The sequence below is a fragment of the Pleurodeles waltl genome, chromosome 5 (genome assembly GCF_031143425.1).
Source record: "Pleurodeles waltl isolate 20211129_DDA chromosome 5, aPleWal1.hap1.20221129, whole genome shotgun sequence".
NCBI lineage: Eukaryota > Metazoa > Chordata > Amphibia > Caudata > Salamandridae > Pleurodeles > Pleurodeles waltl.
The window spans coordinates 195,141,505-195,158,285 of record NC_090444.1 but is presented as its reverse complement, the minus strand read 5'-3'; the positions used below and the strand labels follow the sequence as shown (position 1 = coordinate 195,158,285).

At 45.0% G+C, this 16,781-nt stretch overlaps 1 protein-coding gene across 1 annotated transcript in view; it reads right to left on the bottom strand.

Moving 5' to 3' along the window:
- USH2A (usherin) overlaps positions 1-16,781 on the bottom strand; it is a 3,586,186-nt gene that overhangs the window by 2,663,581 nt on the left and 905,824 nt on the right. The window contains exon 16 of the mRNA XM_069233891.1: positions 6,531-6,689. Within this exon, the coding sequence (XP_069089992.1) occupies positions 6,531-6,689 (159 nt within the window). The remainder of the gene's footprint in view (positions 1-6,530; positions 6,690-16,781) is intronic.

Below are 16,781 nucleotides of genomic sequence, written 5' to 3'. Positions count from 1 at the left end.
ATGATCTCAAAGCGTGGCCTGCACCTCGCACATACCCATTAGATATCCTGACAGCATGCGATCACTGCAGCTCAATTCAATCCTGCTTGTGGCTGTAAACAACTTGTCATTTACAGTTTCAATAGTCATTACATACAAGGGCATTACCTGGATAACTGCCAATACTTAAACTTAGCAGATAGTATGATATTATTCCACATTTGGTGGCACCGAACGAATTAAATGTGATTTGACTTCTCCTCATCCGGATTGATAGTTGGCGTGTCATCGAGATGGATTTACACTGAGGCTCTGACCCACCACGATCAGATGCATTACATAACGGCAGGTGCTGTAATCTGCACAATGCAGTGCAGCATAGCGCAAAGCAATGAGCGATAATGGAAGGCATCAGAATTAAAAAGGGATGAAATACTGACTTTCAATTAGAATAGCAGGCAGCTATCAAAGTCACATGTTTTAAGCACATCTAAGCAGATTAATACCTCCCTTTCATAACCCTCCCCACCCATGGAATTTAGACTCATTTAATTACAAACAATAAATCAAGACATTTTGTGTTAATTTGCATAATGCCAAAAAAAGACCAGAGAGAGAACCTTCATTCACTGAATTTAATACTTACATTTGACACCTTCTTCGAGACTTCAAATAAAACCTAATTTATAGATACAATATTTGAGTAAATATAGAATTACAAAAGGCCAACAGGATGCCAAGAAATAAAGCCAGCAGGTGTCCCTTTAGAACAGAATAAAAAGAACACAGAGTCAGAGAAAGGATGACAATTCGTAAGTTCTGGCGCAAAGAGAAAGAAAGGAAAAGAGAGGCAGAAAGTGAGAAGCAATAATAAGAAAGTACTAGTTTGTTTTGTGAATGAAATATCTGTTGTAGGATGGGGACGAAAATAAGAAAAAAAGATAGGAAGGAGAAAATGTACAGACAATCCAGAGAAAACTGAATATTAATCGAGTGGGAGCCAATAAAGAGAGGCACAAATTGAGAACAAAGAGTAGGAGGACGAAAAATGAAAGGTAAGTGGACAGCACAGTTTGGCATCACTTGAAGTTGATGGAGAGTATTTGGAGGGATTACAACCTAAAGCAAAGAAGGATTATTCATTCAGAAAAATAGGGGGGGGAGCGAGGCTACAGTGGACTGAAGTATGAACATAATAGATCTCGGGGATGTTGTTAAAGTGTTGTCAAGTGCAGGTGAAACCTGTGGAAAGTGAAAGGGAGGAATAAGAGGTGAATCCACATTTACAGGCAAAAAAGGGAAGAGTAGGAAGATAACTGAATGTATGATGGACAAGTACAGCCAAGATGAGAATATTAAAAATGTAAAACAGAGCTAATGGGTATAGCTGATTGTTGGAGTTGGGTTCCACCCATTTAGTATGGACAGATTTTTTAGATTTTTGGATCACCCGGTTTTTTATTTTTTTACTGTGGGTGAGTCACACTACATGTGTCTCCACCACAGTAATCACATGGCAATTGGACTGTGCATGTTTACCACCAGTGTCTGCCTTTTAAGATAAGGATGCACCTCGAGTAAGGGAAACTTGGATGATTACATATGAACAGGAGTGCACAAGCATGTGCACAGGTGTAAGGGCTACTCGTGGGAGACTACTGTTGTGCGCACCCTGCTAACTGTGCCCCGGTAGCCTGGCATAGAGGGGACTCTCAGGATGAACTCTTGACCTCGGTTAGCCCTTATAATATTAGTGTACACTAACAAAGAAAGTCAGTGTGATTTACTGTTTCATCTGTAGTGATACTATTATACACACAGTGGGGAAACTTATTTAGAGTGCAGTTTCACTTTCCTTTGGCCTACAAAGTCCAATGATATGTCAAAATGGGGTGAACCTGTGTGGGGAAATTAAATATGCAATTTCCTATAAGATATCTGTACAATTTATCTGTCATCCAGAATTGTCATATTTCTCTGACACAGCCAAGGATCTAAGCCCAGGCCTTTTGTCATCCTGCTGCTCCCTGATATTTACATTTCTCTCCAGCAGCAGGAACAAAGACCTCCCCACACAAAGGGAGCAATTCACAGTGCTTCACTCACCTTCTGAGGAGAAATGTGATAGGGCTGGAAGATCCGCATTAATCAATCAATCAGCTGTCACACTGTAAGTGTGACACAGGTGTAAGGGCTACCCGTGGGAGACTACTGTTGCATGCATCTTGGTAACTGTGCCCTCGTAGCCTGGCATAGAGGGGACTCTGCAGGATAAACTATTGACCTCGGTTAGCCCTTATAGTGTTAGTGTACACTAACAATGAAAGTCAGTGTGATTTACTGTTTCGTCTGTAGTGACACTATTATACACACAGTGGGGAAACTTATTTAGAGTGCAGTTTCACTTTCCGTTGGCCTACAAAGTCCAATGATATGTCACAATGGGGTGCAACTTGTGTGGGGAAATTAAATATGCAAGTTTCAATAAGATATCTGTACAATGTATCTGTCATCCAGAATTGTCATATTTCTCTGGCACAGCGCAGGATCAGAGCCAAGGCCTTTTGTCATCCCGCTGTTCCCAGATATTTACATTTCTCTCCAGCAGCAGGATCAAAGACCTCCACACACAAAGGGAGCAATTGATAGTGCTTCACTCACCTTCTGAGGAGGGATGAGATGGGGCTGAAGGATCTGCATTAATCAATCAGCTGTCACACTGTAAGTGGGATGGGCCTGCCCAGGCTGACTGAACAAAGAAGAGAGCCCAGACCTCTGTAGCCAACACAGGAGGGCCTCCCCTTTGAAGATATCTGGAGATAGATCCTGGCAGTGATGTCGGAGAGAGGTGTCTGGGGGCCCCTAGAGGAGATGTGACTAGGGACTCCTGGATGATGCCATTTCTTACTTTTCCAGCATGCTGTGCAGGATGGTTGGGACAGGGGTGGAGAGGTGACGTAGCACCCTAGGATTGGCCAGGGGTGCCTGGCTTCTGAAATCTCCCAATCCCAATGTTTGCACAATCAGGAGACTCGCTCTTGCTTGGTGTTTTTTTGTGCTTCGCTGCTTGGCCCTGGGGCCGCCATGGAAAACTACAAAAGGAAACCTCTGCAGCCCAGGAAGGACTTATAACTCTACCACATTTAACCCCAGGGCCAGTTGGTCTCCCCAAGGGCCAGTGAGGCTGGACCCATATCACTCCTAGAGGACCAGTTAGGGGCAGGAAGACCTGGACTTCAGTGCCCAAAGAGAAAGACCAGTATGGAGCCAGGAGAACCAGTTCTCTGTGGCTTACAACGTTTTGGAGGTGAGGAGGTCTTTTGCATCTACAGAAATGTTGGGGGAGCACTGCTGTGCCCCTGAGTAGTGGTGTGCCTGCTCTGCTCCCTGTGCCCAGGTCTGGGGGAGCAGGCAGCCACCACAAGTCAGGAGATCCCTGCCCGGAGGAGAGGGCAGGGAAGGAGAAGCTGCTAGTTTCCACAGACGCACATGGAGGGGTTGGCTACCTCAGCTGCCCACAACATTTGGGGGCATGAGGGTACCCAGGTGGGACCAGGCATCCCTAATAAAAATAAAAAGTAATGTGCTGTCAAAGGTAATTATGCAATGTCATCTATTGTACTTTCCATCTGCATATGCAAATATTTGTAAATCAATGTATAATATTTAGTAGTATTTAGGAATGCAGTCAATGGATTATGTTTATAGAATAAAAAACATAATCCGAGGCACGCATGCTGGTCAGATGTGATGCATTCAGAGCCCATACAATCCAAACAAGAAAGAAAGCAATATAAAAATTACTGGTGAGTTTAAACCTGTCACCAGAAAACCTCAAGTCTATTAAAAACCAAGGCAGTAACAACAGGGTTGATAATGACGTAAGTGTAAAAATATAAAACAAGGGAAACATGAATGTAGACTTGGGTCCTACAAAGAAGTCTTTCAAGCAGACAGAACACTGACATCATAGCACCTACTTACAAATTTATGGTGAAGGACACTACTTTGTAGTGAAAATTAGAAGAAAACAATCAGAAACTCCTCTATGCAAATGTGGTACCAGTCACGTTAGATAGTTGAATCATCAATTCTTCCTCTATCTAGCCATGAAGATCACCTGAAGAAACCTGAAGTGGTGAAAGATGAAAGTGGCCAGTATACAGTCCAAGAAAAAAAGAAGCATGCCTTTTCATTTTTGTGATCAATGTAAATTTGTAACAAAAGGATTTTCAATCTTATTAAGGAAGGCTTTTAGAAAGAGCCTTGGAAGAGATGAATAGAGCAAGCGCTGACATAAAACACCAAACATTGTACAGTAAAGCATCAGAACTTAATTCTGCATTCAGGGTGGCATTGAATATAGTAATCTTAATTCCACCTGTAACTGAACAACTGGAGAAGGACTAAGAAAGACTCTTTGTGACTGCCGACACACGAGAGTAAACTGGGACATATTAACTCAATCAATTTACCAGACTGCTCTTCTCACTGCCTTGAATGAGGAGCTAAAGCTGCTATAGTGCACAATGGAGACCTGCTGCACGGGACACAATAAAGCCGACATGTTAACTCATTTTTAAGTGCAGGTTGACTTTGCAGCTGTCTGCAAGGCTTGTTGCGTACAATATATCTAGAGTGGGTTTTAGGTCAGGTCCCTTCAGTCATTGGACTTCTACGAATCACCCTCTGTCATCCACTGGAATGAGTTTTTCTCTATTACATCTTAGGTCAGCCCAAAGGATTATTTATCTCTCATTGTATGTTTTGTGTACAACTCTGCACTTTATTATGTGTATGTGCTGTAAAGCCTAAGGGTCGGTCTATTTTACATTTAAAATGTACACTGAATCGTCACATTTTTTGTCACCTTTAGATCGCTATCATACATGAACTATACATGAAAAGTATTCATTTTTATTGCAACATGCATTTTTAATCCTTTTGTCATAATGCAGTGTATGCAGACTATAAAAGGGCCTCTTCATTTGTTTTCATACCATCTACACTGATACCACACCACCATCAACTACACCATTGCCACCTACAAAAGTATTATCAGCAACTCCAAATCGAACAATAACATCAATAACCACCATTACCACCACCACTAACTCCAACATCTTTACCACCCAAAACATCACCACCGATACTCTAATTTCAATATTACACCAAAACCAATGTCACTACCACCACCAGTAATGCCAAAGTCAAAGTTCATTGAAACATAATTTCTGCCTGTGTATGTTTGCCAGTGCTGTCACATAAATTTAACATATTGTCTTTGTCAGTGTTTGCTTCATTTATCACTAGCACACTCTTTCCAAATCAGACCTCCTTCAGCATGCACTCACCCCCTTCATGGCCACCACTGGGTTTGGAGGGCAAACCTAAATACCCATTGCTACTACATGTGCCTTCCAAGTCATACGTTTCAGAACATGCTGGTGCACCTTCAGCTCGGACCCACCTCGCTCCCAGGCGTCCCCCCACGTACAACACACATGAATCCAAAAACATCACTGCACCATTTTCAATGCCCTACTTGCAATCGTTTTTTATTCATCTCTACAAAAACTGTATTCATTCTAGAGAAAGCTCGTCTTATCACTCAATAGGGACCATGTTTGAGGGCCACCTTTAGCCAATAAAAACATTTGAACTAACATCACTCTTACATATGAATGGGTAGAACCATAAACGGATGGGAAAAATGAAATTACAAGAGTGAGAATTCAAAGCTATGGTGGTGGAAAAGCAAGGAATAGTTGACTGTATCCCTACTATATGGCCCTAGCTGGCATGTATTAACACATATCTCTGCTTCCCGACGTGTGGTAGAAAAGCGAGCTGGAAAAAGGACCGGATGGCATGCACAAGGTATGAAGCCACTTTTAGTATAATGACGTCTGTGAACTATCCTACATGCATCATCTAATATTGCTTGGTTAATTGTTCCGTGCGCAAAGAAAGCACACGCTATAGGCTAAACTGAACATGCCTGTCAGAAAGGTGAGAGATGTACACATGAAATGAGAAGTGACTAATTCAATTACAAAGAGAACCACTTTGTGAAGCATAAAAGATGCAAACGATGATAATGTTTTTATTTGGAAAAAAACAATTTCGGAAAAAAACGATAATACGCTTATTTTCACAATTGTATGGATTGTGTAAGTGATTTTTAAAATGTAGGATAGTCTTTCGTTTAAGGAGTGACTTGCACTTGCAAAACACATTGCTAATACAGGTAAACTTTAACTCGGAAACCCTGTGCTTAGGGGCTAAGTCTACCTGGGGTTTGTGCGATAACCTAGACACAGGTTACCTAAAGTTTGTTTTATGGTTTATTTATTTTGCTTACACAGCGTTGCTATGATATCGAATCACAGCTTCCAGGCGCTGGGGCTAAAAGGTATAGTTATGTCCTGGACAATGAAGTAAAGTAAATAAAAATACCCACTGACAACAAGAAGGCATCCAAATCAAAAATGATGTGCTGCTACACATCCTTTTGCATTAATGCTGTGTTCAGATATGCTCATACTTACTGTAGGGATGCTGATCATCAGTCACGTAGACTTCCATCCCATCTCTCAGTAAACTGTAGTGCAGTTTGTTGGAGTTGGGTGAATCCGGTGGGTCCCATGAAAGCCTAATAACGGAAGAATTGAACACTTGACCTCTAGGAGGAGGCTGCTGGGATGGAGCTGTAGAACACCACAAGAGAGTATACAATGGTTACGGAAAACAAGGCCATGCACAGTTACAATTACAGACAATTTATTTACAAAACCCGCAGGTTAGGAATGTACTGATTAAAAAAAAATGCACGCACTCTGCAAAGTAATGCACACCGTCTAGACACATAAAAGAAATGTGCAAAAAAGCATTCAAAACTGCTTGGATTCAGCAGCCCCACTGACAGGGTCTGGATATTTCACACAATGGTACATATTCTGTCTGGGTGGTTGACCTCTTACCGGGTCAAAAGGCGCCTGCGCTGGCCTATTGCTCATGTTTTGAATCATTGGATGCTGCAGCTGAACGGTGGCTGAGCACAAATGAGAAGCGAGGGGATCATTCAGAGTTCAATGGGTACCAGCGTACACTGATGGGCGAGAGACTGAATGCCACGGCATAATGCTAAAAGGTGACCTGATGGGAATGGCGCTCTCACCGAGAAAGGCTAAGTAGAAGTATGGGAGAAGTGCCATATAATTCTGTGCTGAATAATTAAGATATGGAAAATATGTTAATAAAGGATAAAGGGGCGTATCACATAATTACTCTATGAGACAGAGCGGTAATGAATCACACGCCAGTCGTCAGCAGCAATAGTGAAACAAATCACGTTAAATAGTTCCTCATTAATTGAAGCACACAGCTGTCTGCCACTTAAACATTAAACAGAACCAACATCACCCTCCAGACCCTTTCGTAAAGGAAGGCAGCTTGCGGTGTGGGCTCCTGTGTTACAATACATGTTTACATCAAAGGTGTCCACTATGGTGCAGATTACAAGTAACAATAGGTATGTTCTCGATATCCAGGCATGAGGTGGTAACAGAGTCCAGATACATCAGCGAAGAGTGATACAAGGTGATCTTAAGTTTTGAATTATCCTGCAAATAAACAGGGCAAACGTAGTGACATTTTGAGTAGTGGCTCTGTCCTGGAAACATTGTCTCAAAATTACCAACATCAGTCCTTGAAGTCATCTAGAATAGCCTAATGAGGTGGGCAGACAGGATTGTGGTATGGTCATGAAAAAAAAAAAAAACTTCTGATAGAGTAACAGTTGAAATGGAAAAGCCCCTTGTATGGTACAGACCTGTACCCCGGCCTTGAGGTGACACCCCTTTTCAGGTCACAGCGGTTTATCGAGCAACAGCTCGCATCTGTCACACTGTAGAGCCAAAGATGATAACGCTTATTCTTCACCACAGTCTCCAATAGTAGCCTGACAGGTGCAGCCATCACAATGGACCAGAATCTCACACAATGCTCCCAGGATCCACACATAGGCATCCCCACTGTACTTCGCTTCCTCCGAGTGGCTCCCTTCAACTCACAGGGCCCATAGATCTTGGGTCAGGCACAAGCTGGTGCTTCACCTTCTAGGTAAGTGTTTTTGATCTTCCCGGGTGATGTCCTTTCATGCAGCATGAGAGACTGGCAGGACCTTAGTTCCAGGTCCTGGTCACAACAGCCATTACTCGTGCTGAGCTTCTCCACGCTGATGTGTAGTTTTAGTTTGACATTCAGGAGTCTCAAGCTCCCCTTTTTAAAATCCATTTACGAGCGTACTTGTGATTCAATGTCTTTATATTTGAAGTTGGTGTCATGGGCTCGGTATCTTTGAAGTACCCACTCCTCCTTAGTTGTGCTCTTCTTCTAAAGAGCTGTATATCATAGCAGAACAGTCTCCAATCTTAACAGCCCCAAACACAGGCAAAAGGAGTGACTAGAGGTTCACACCTGGATGTCAATCTCAGTGATATGTCCTTCAAAAGATTTCCAGAGGGTCCCAGCCCTACTCTTTATGGTTCTATTATCAGTCCCATCTTCCTCTTCAGATGTGCCCAGGCCCCAATAACAAGTGGCCTCCTTTCAGAATCAATTCACAATTTATGCCAACGACACAATAAGTCCAGGTTTGCACCCAAAGTCTGCACACACAAATAATGGGAAACATAGGGTTAGGAATATACTTTAGTACCATGTCTATGGGGCAAATACAATATCTTTTTAAGGACAGAGGTTTACCAAGAGCAGGGACAGAGAAATTCTTGCAGATTTCATTAGGTACTAGTCTGAGACTTTGGAGAAAAATGGAAGAGGCTGTAGTAGACTCCCGGGAAGGAAACATGTTAGAAGCCCATGAGGAGAGTGCTGTGGACAGTTACCCCTTAGATGAGATCTATCCCAGACACACGCACAGTGTGTCCCCTAATGTACTTTCATGAGTTTCCCCCAATGAAGTAAGCCCCTTTGTTTTCCAGAAGTTCCCAGGTGTGTACACTACCTTGAATTTCTATGGTACCACTGTCACCAAGTCCAGGAGTAAATCAGTGGGAGAGGTTGAGTCTATCAGTGATCCTGAGTTTGCATTTGGCTCTCCAGAAAGCTAAAGCCGAGCAAGATAAGAAAGCGAGGGAGTTTGACAGGATGATACTAAGACTAGCTTACCAGGAACAAGAGATGAGACAGGAGAGACGTGTCCAGAAAGATAAGTTGTTGGGAAGAGAAGAGAAACCTAGTGAAAGGGTGGAAAACAGAGAGTGGCTGGAGAAACAGAAGGAAAAGGAAAAAGAGCGGAAGAGTGAAAAGATAGACCTTGGGAGAGGGAGGCTCAGGATGGCAGCCATGACAACTCCACCTCGGGTCCAAGAGATCTTATGCATGTGCATGTGGAAGGTCGGGACGTCTTGGAATAGTTTGTGAGCCTTGAGATTGCTTGTAAGGCATAGGATTGAATGAGGTGTCTAAGGTAGCTTCCTTAATGTGGAGCTTGCCTTTGGATGGGTCAAACATCATTGGAAGGAGGCCTGTACCAGATCAAATGGTCTATGAGTGGATGAAAGAATCTCTGATTGCAATGTTTGGGCTAAAGCTAGCCTATTACCTTAAACGTTTCAAGGAATGCAAGAAAGTGGATGGTGTTCTGCTTGAGGCATGGATTCATGGAGTACCGCATGATTGGAATGAGTGGGTGAAAGGGATAGCGGGGGGGCAAGGATTCCCAGTCCCATAGTAAGTTGGTGACAGAGTGACTCAAGGAGGATTTCTCTACCCCACTTAGATTGCTTGTAAGGTATAGGCTTAAATGAGGTACCAGCCTTAATGGGGCTCTTGCCTTTGGACAGGACAGACATGGGTGAATGAGCGATATCTTTGTCAATCAAGGGATGAAATAGTACATGGATGAATAGTTGCATGGGGGAATGAATGCATGACTGGGCGAGTTGTGAGTGATTGAATAGTTGAGTTAGTGCTTGGATGGATACAGACATTTTGCATTAATCTTACATGCTGATGTTTTGGACAGCGGTAGTGGTAGCATAATAAAAAGCCAAGAAGTATTATTATTATGCCTAATTATATTAAGGATATACATCCGTATGGACGCTTAGATTTGCCCCATTTCTCAGTAATCCTTATTGCATTGCACCATCCTGCAAGATCAGTAATCTTTAATGCATGGTTGCATTTGCTCTTCACTCAATAACCCCCTGGTGCCTTTTCAGATTTACACCATTTAATCTTGAATGCATATTCAGATTTGCAACCAGTTATTCTCCAGAGCTCGTGTAAATGTGCACCATCAATTAGAAGTCTTGGCTATATGGCCACATTTGTGTCATCAATCATTATTACTTACTGAATGTTCAGCTGTCACTTATCATTCAGGAACCTTTAGCACATGATAGCTCTTTCTCAATTTTGTTGGTGGTGGTGCATGGGTGTTGTAAGTTGATGGACTGATTTGTCTTTTTAATTTAAATATTTAAGGAATTGCCAGTCCTAACTAATTATGTGACCCTTACAAGTCAGTGTTCACTTTCTTACTGGATCAGGAAGCACTCAGCTACACAAGATGGAGCAAGATCTATGAGAAACTTATATGTCCAGGGCTGCAAACATGAATTGGTGTGCGTCTACTCCTTCACTGACAAGTGTGAGTATCTTGCTGAAGCATGTTCCTAATAGGGACTGGAGAATGCAATTTCCTATTAACTAGGAATTCCCAGTACATGTACATCATCAGCTTAAGCTGAATAACTCCCTGCCTTTGTACACACCAGCTGTCTATACTGCAGACTAGATAGTTTAGTATGATCTTCAGATCAGCCTTGCTGGGGTCAGCAGCAGCCTTGGTGGAATCCTGAGACAACTTTCAAATTAGATTATCTAGAAAAAGGAAAAGTCACAACACGGTTTCCATCTGTCATCTAGTCTATACATCTGTTGGAAAATGGGTTATTGATAGGGCAGGTAGGTACCTACACCTAGCAACAAGCCACAAACCTCCACAAAAGTACAGTTAGGTCTCAGTAAATTAATCCCAGCTCTACCCTTGGTAGCTTAGCATCGAGCGTCAAGGCTTAACTTAGGAGACAAAGTGTAAAGCATTCAAATATCACACAACAGTAATTAAATAAAACACAGGAAACAGTTTAAAAATCCAAAACCAATTTATAAAAATAGCTTATATTTTTATCTTTAAAATGACACAAAAACGATTAAAATCGGTTCAGGGGAACCGGAGATATGAATTTTTAAAGTATTATTATTTTCTAGCGCTCAGAAACGAAAAGCGCCAATCGGGTCATCTGGTTGCACCAGGACCGGGGCAAAGTCAAACTTTCAGGCCGACCGCGATGGAGCCCTGCTCGGCTACAAGTCGCGGGAGGCCTCGGTCAAAAAGTTACCTTCTGACTTAGTCTCTTTTTCGATGTTTTTCTTCCCCGGGACGAACCTGCCAGTTGGATCCGACCTCCTGGAGCCCTTGTCCGGATACGCGAAGTCGGTTTCCTCGGTGGTGATTTTTACCTTCGGACTTAGTCGTTTTTTCGAGACGAAAATCCTTCGACCGGGGTAAACCTGGATCTTGATCCGACGTCCGTGGAGCCCTTCTCGGATACGATGGCTGGAAGGTCCCGGTCAACTTTTTACGTTCGGACTTAGTCTTTTTTTCGGATGTTTTTCTTGACCGGGACGAACCACGAAGTCAGGCCGGGTCGCGGTTGAGGCAAGCCGGCTAGAATTTCCGCGTCGAGTCGGTCACTTTATGGAGCTTTTTTCTAAAATTTCTCCAATCTTTTCCAAACTTCTGGGGCTTCACCCAGATGTTCTTTTAAGGTTCTTTTGGGGTCCACAGCTCACCCCAAGGGTCCAGAAGTTCTGTGATGGTCCTTGGGAAGTGCGGACTTCAACTCCCAGAGTGCACCTGGCGCAGACTCCTTTTTGGCCACTGGACAGTGGTCAGCTGGTCACTTTTTCAGGAGTTGGTGCAGGGGACTCTGGTTAGCAATTTTTCACCTGTAGCAAACAGGGAGTCCCTCCTTGAACCAGTGGAAGCCAGGCAAAGTCCTTCTTGTGGTGAAGCCCAAGTGTGCAGCTGGTGCAGTCTTTCTGAGTGCAGGGTCCAGGTGCAGGCCAGGGGTCCAGCAGGGCAGTCCTTCTTCTCCTTGTAGTTCTTTCTTCTTGAAATTTGGTGGGGATCTGAGGCGTGGGTGCAGGTCTGCCAGTTTTATCCTTGCTCCTGGGTGAAAAGCAGGGGGGCCCTGGTCCTCCAATCAGGGACAGGGTCGTCCCCCTGTGATGACCACTTCCTGGGAAGTGTGGCAAAAATCCATCCCAGAAGGCAATAGTCTCTAAAAATCCAAAATGGATGAATCTGATTTTTGGAGGAGAGATCTGGCTGAACCCACCCACTGGGGTGGCTAAAAATCATAAACACACCCCTCTCCTGCCCTCTCCTAATCTAATCAAGGGGGCACCTAGCTGTCTGGGGTTGCAGGATGTGGGGGTGTTGCTGGGTGCTCCAGATGTCCTTCTCTGCCTTTGAAGACCAGTTTGGCAGCCCTCCCCCTTCCTGCTTCCCCATCTGCTGAGGGGAGATTCTCTCCCCCAAGCACATTCCTTTGTGTAAAGCCAGGCCACTTCACACCTCATAAAAGTGGCCTGGCAGAAGCTGCTGCAGGCTGGCCAATCAGAGCACAGCAGCAAAAACAATGCAGAGCTGAAATTGGCAACTTTTTAGGTAAAGTCTAAACTTTTTACCTGCACTAGTTATATTAAATCCAACAACTGGAAGTTGTGGGATTTATTATAACAATCAATTTGATACCAAATTCTTGGTATGTAACATTTAAGGAGACTTTAAAATTAAAAATAAAGTCTGCCCATTCTAGCCTATGAAGGCCATTTACTTCAGAGGGAAAAACGAATTTGGCTGTTTTTACCTCACCAGGGCTTATAAATCTATTTTTATAAAGTCCCTGCTTATAGTTACATGGCACCCAGCCCTAGGGGCACATAGGGCACACCTTAGGGGTGACTTATATGTAAAAATAAGGTAGTTTAAAACTTTGGAAGTACCTTTAATTCCAAAGTCGAATTTGCATATAACTTTAATTTAAAAGCAGCCAGCAAGGCAGGCTGGCTTTTAAAATGACACTGGGCACCTCAGCAATGCACCTAGGTGTGCACCACCTATGCTGTGGTCCCTAAACCTACATGCCCTACCATATACTAGGGACTTATAGGTAGGTTAACTTAGCCAATTATAATTAGCCTAATTTGCATATCCATTTTACACAGAGCACTGGCCCTGGGACTGGTAAGCAGTACCCAGGGCACAGCCAAGAGTCAGTAACCACCAGTACCTATCCAGAAAGAGTGGGGGTGATCAGGCAAAAAAAAAGGACTTTCCTACACTGCCCCCCCCCAGATGAAAGGTGATGGGTACTAACCTACACCCTGGTAGTCCTCATCAGCTAAGTGGAAAAACCTGGAAAGGCCATCTGCATTGGCATGAGCAGTCCCAGGTCTGTGCTCCACTGTGAAGTCCATCCCCTGTAGGGAAATGGACCACCTTAACAGTTTTGGGTTCTCCCCCCTCATCTGCATCAACCATCTGAGAGGTCTGTGGTCAGTTTGTACACGGAAGTGAGTGCCAAACAAGTAAGGCCTCAACTTCTTCAGGGACCAAACCACAGCAAAGGCCTCCCTCTCAATGGCACTCCATTTCTTCTCTCTGGGGAGTAGTCGCCTGCTGATGAAGGCAACTGGGTGATCATGGCCCTCTTCATTAACTTGTGCTAACACTGCCCCAATCCCTTCCTCTGAAGCATCTGTTTGCACTACAAACTCCTTGCTATAGTCAGGGGCCAGTAACACTGGTGCTGAACACATAGCCTGTTTTAGGGTGTCAAAAGCTTTTTGACACTCTGGGGTCCAAATGACCTTCTTGGGTTGTTTCTTGGAGGTAAGCTCAGTCAGAGGGGCCACTATGGTCCCAAAATTCTGAACAAACCTCCTGTAATACCCAGTCAGGCCAAGAAAGGCCCTGACCTGAGTCTGGGTTTTTGGAGCCTCCCAATCCAGGATAGTCTGGATCTTGGGCTGGAGAGGTTGTACATGGCCTCCACCAACAAGGTGGCCCAGGTACACAACAGAACTTTGCCCTATCTGGCACTTGCTTGCCTTGATAGTCAGGCCTGCTTGAAGCAGGGCCTGAAGCACTTCCTTCAGGTGGACCAGGTGGTCCCTCCAGGTGGAACTAAATACAGCTATATCTTCTAGATAAGCTGCACTAAAAGATTCCAACCCAGATAGGACTCTATTCACCAACCGTTGGAAGGTGGCAGGAGCATTTTTCATCCCAAAGGGCATCACCTTGAACTGAAAGTGGCCCTCTGGTGTGGAAAATGCTGACCTCTCCTTGGCTCTTGGACTTAAGGCAATCTGCCAATATCCTGAGGTCAGATCAAATGTGCTCAGGAATTTGGCAGCCCCCAACCTGTCAATGAGCTCATCAGCTCTAGGTATGGGGTGAGCATCAGTCCTAGTGACTGCATTTAGACCTCTGTAGTCCACACAGAATCTTAATTCTTTCTTCCCACCTTGGGGACTAGCTTTGGGCACCAGTACCACTGGACTGGACCAAGGACTATCAGAGTGCTCAATTACCTTCAGATCCAACATCTTAGCCACTTCAGCTTTGATGTTGGCCTTGACCTGGTCAGACAGCCTGTACAGCTTGTTCTTGACAGGCAAGCTGTCACCAGTGTCAACATCATGGACACACCAATTGGTGAGTCCAGGGGTCAGGGAGAACAGACTAGCAAACTGTCCCAAGACTTGCTTACAGTCTTGTTGTTGCTGATCTGTCAGTTTGGGAGAGAGTACCACTCCCTCCACTGACCCATCTTTTTCCTTTGAGGACAGGAGGTCTGGCAGAGGTTCACCCTCCTCCTCCTTCCCTTCATCAGTGACCATCAGCATGGTCATGTCTGCCCTGTCCTGGTGGGGTTTCATCCTATTAACATGCAGGATCCTGTGAGGATTCCTGGGGGTGCCAAGGTCCACCAAGTAGGTGACCTCACCTTTTTTCTCCAGGATTGGATAGGGCCCAGTCCATTTGGCCTGTAGTGCCCTAGGAGCCATGGGCTCCAAAACCCACACCAGCTGTCCTGGGTGATACTCAGGCATGGTAGCCTTTTGATCATGCCAGAGCTTCATGAGCTCCTGACTGGCCTCCAGGTTCCTGCTTGCCTTCTTCATATACTCAGCCATGCGAGACCGCAGGCCTAGTACATAATCTAGCACATTCTCCTTGGCTTCCTTGAGAGGCTTTTCCCAAGACTCTCTCACCAAGCACAATGGGCCTCTTACAGGGTGCCCAAACAGTAACTCAAAGGGGCTGAATCCAACCCCCTTCTGTGGCACCTCCCTGTAGGCAAACAGCAGGCATGGGAGGAGGACATCCCATCTCCTCCTGAGTTTGTCAGACAAACCCATGATCATGCCCTTCAGGGTCTTATTGAATCTTTCCACTAGACCATTGGTCTGTGGATGGTAGGGTGTGCTGAACTTATAAGTAACACCACACTCCTCCCACATGGCTTTCAGATAGGCTGACATAAAGTTTGTGCCCCTATCTGAGACCACCTCCTTTGGGAATCCCACTCTGGTGAACACACCAAGTAGGGCCCTAGCCACTGTGGGTGCAGTGATTGTCCGGAGGGGTATTGCCTCAGGGTACCTGGTGGCATGGTCCACTACCACCACAATGTACCTGTTACCTGAAGCAGTTGGTGGGTCTAGGGGACCAACAATGTCAATCCCCACCCTCTCAAAGGGAGTCCCAACCACTGGCAGTGGAATTAAGGGAGCCTTTGGCTTGCCCCCTGTCTTGCCACTGGCTTGACAGGTGACACAGGAGCTGCAAAACTCCCTGACTTTTTCTGACATTTCTGGCCAAAAAAAATGGTTGACCAGCCTGTTCCAGGTCTTGGTCTGTCCCAAATGACCAGCTAAGGGGATATCATGGCTTAAGGTAAGGAGGAATTCTCTATACTTTTGGGGGACCACTACTCTCCTAGTAGCCCCTTCTTTGAGGGTCCTAGCCTCAGTGTAGAGAACTCCATCCTCCCAGTAAACCTTGTGGGTACCACTGGTATCCCCTTGTTCTTGCCTGGCAGCAGTCTGCCTCAGGCCCTCAAGAGTGGGACACTCTCTTTGTCCCTGGCACAAATCTTCTCTGGTGGGCCCACCTGCCCCTTGCAGTTCTGCCAAGTCAGGCAGAGTTTGCAGGGAAGGTGTCCCTCCCTCAGAGTTCAGATCCTCCCCCTCAGGGTTGGATTCTTCCTGACCCTCTGTACTTGTTGGGGCTGGTAAGCCAGACCCAGTGCCCTTTCTCTTCTTCTTGGAGGCTTGGCCCATTGTTCCAGGGTCCAAGTGTCCAGCATTTCCCTGTTGTGCTGCCTGTGACCTGGTCACAGCACACACCCATTCAGGGAGATCCAGCATCTTTGCATGGACCCTTCTCTCCACTTCTGACCATTCAGATGCTTCAAGATCATTTCCCAGTAGACACTCTACTGGGAGGGCAGGAGCTACAGCTACTTTTTTAGGGCCAGTCACACCTCCCCATTCCAGACTCACCATAGCCATGGGATGGAGTTTGGTTCTGCTATCTGCATAAGTCACCTGGTGGAAGACACCAGGTAAGACCTGCTCTGGAGAAACCAGCTTTTCTGTGACCATTGTCACACTGGCTCCTGTATCTC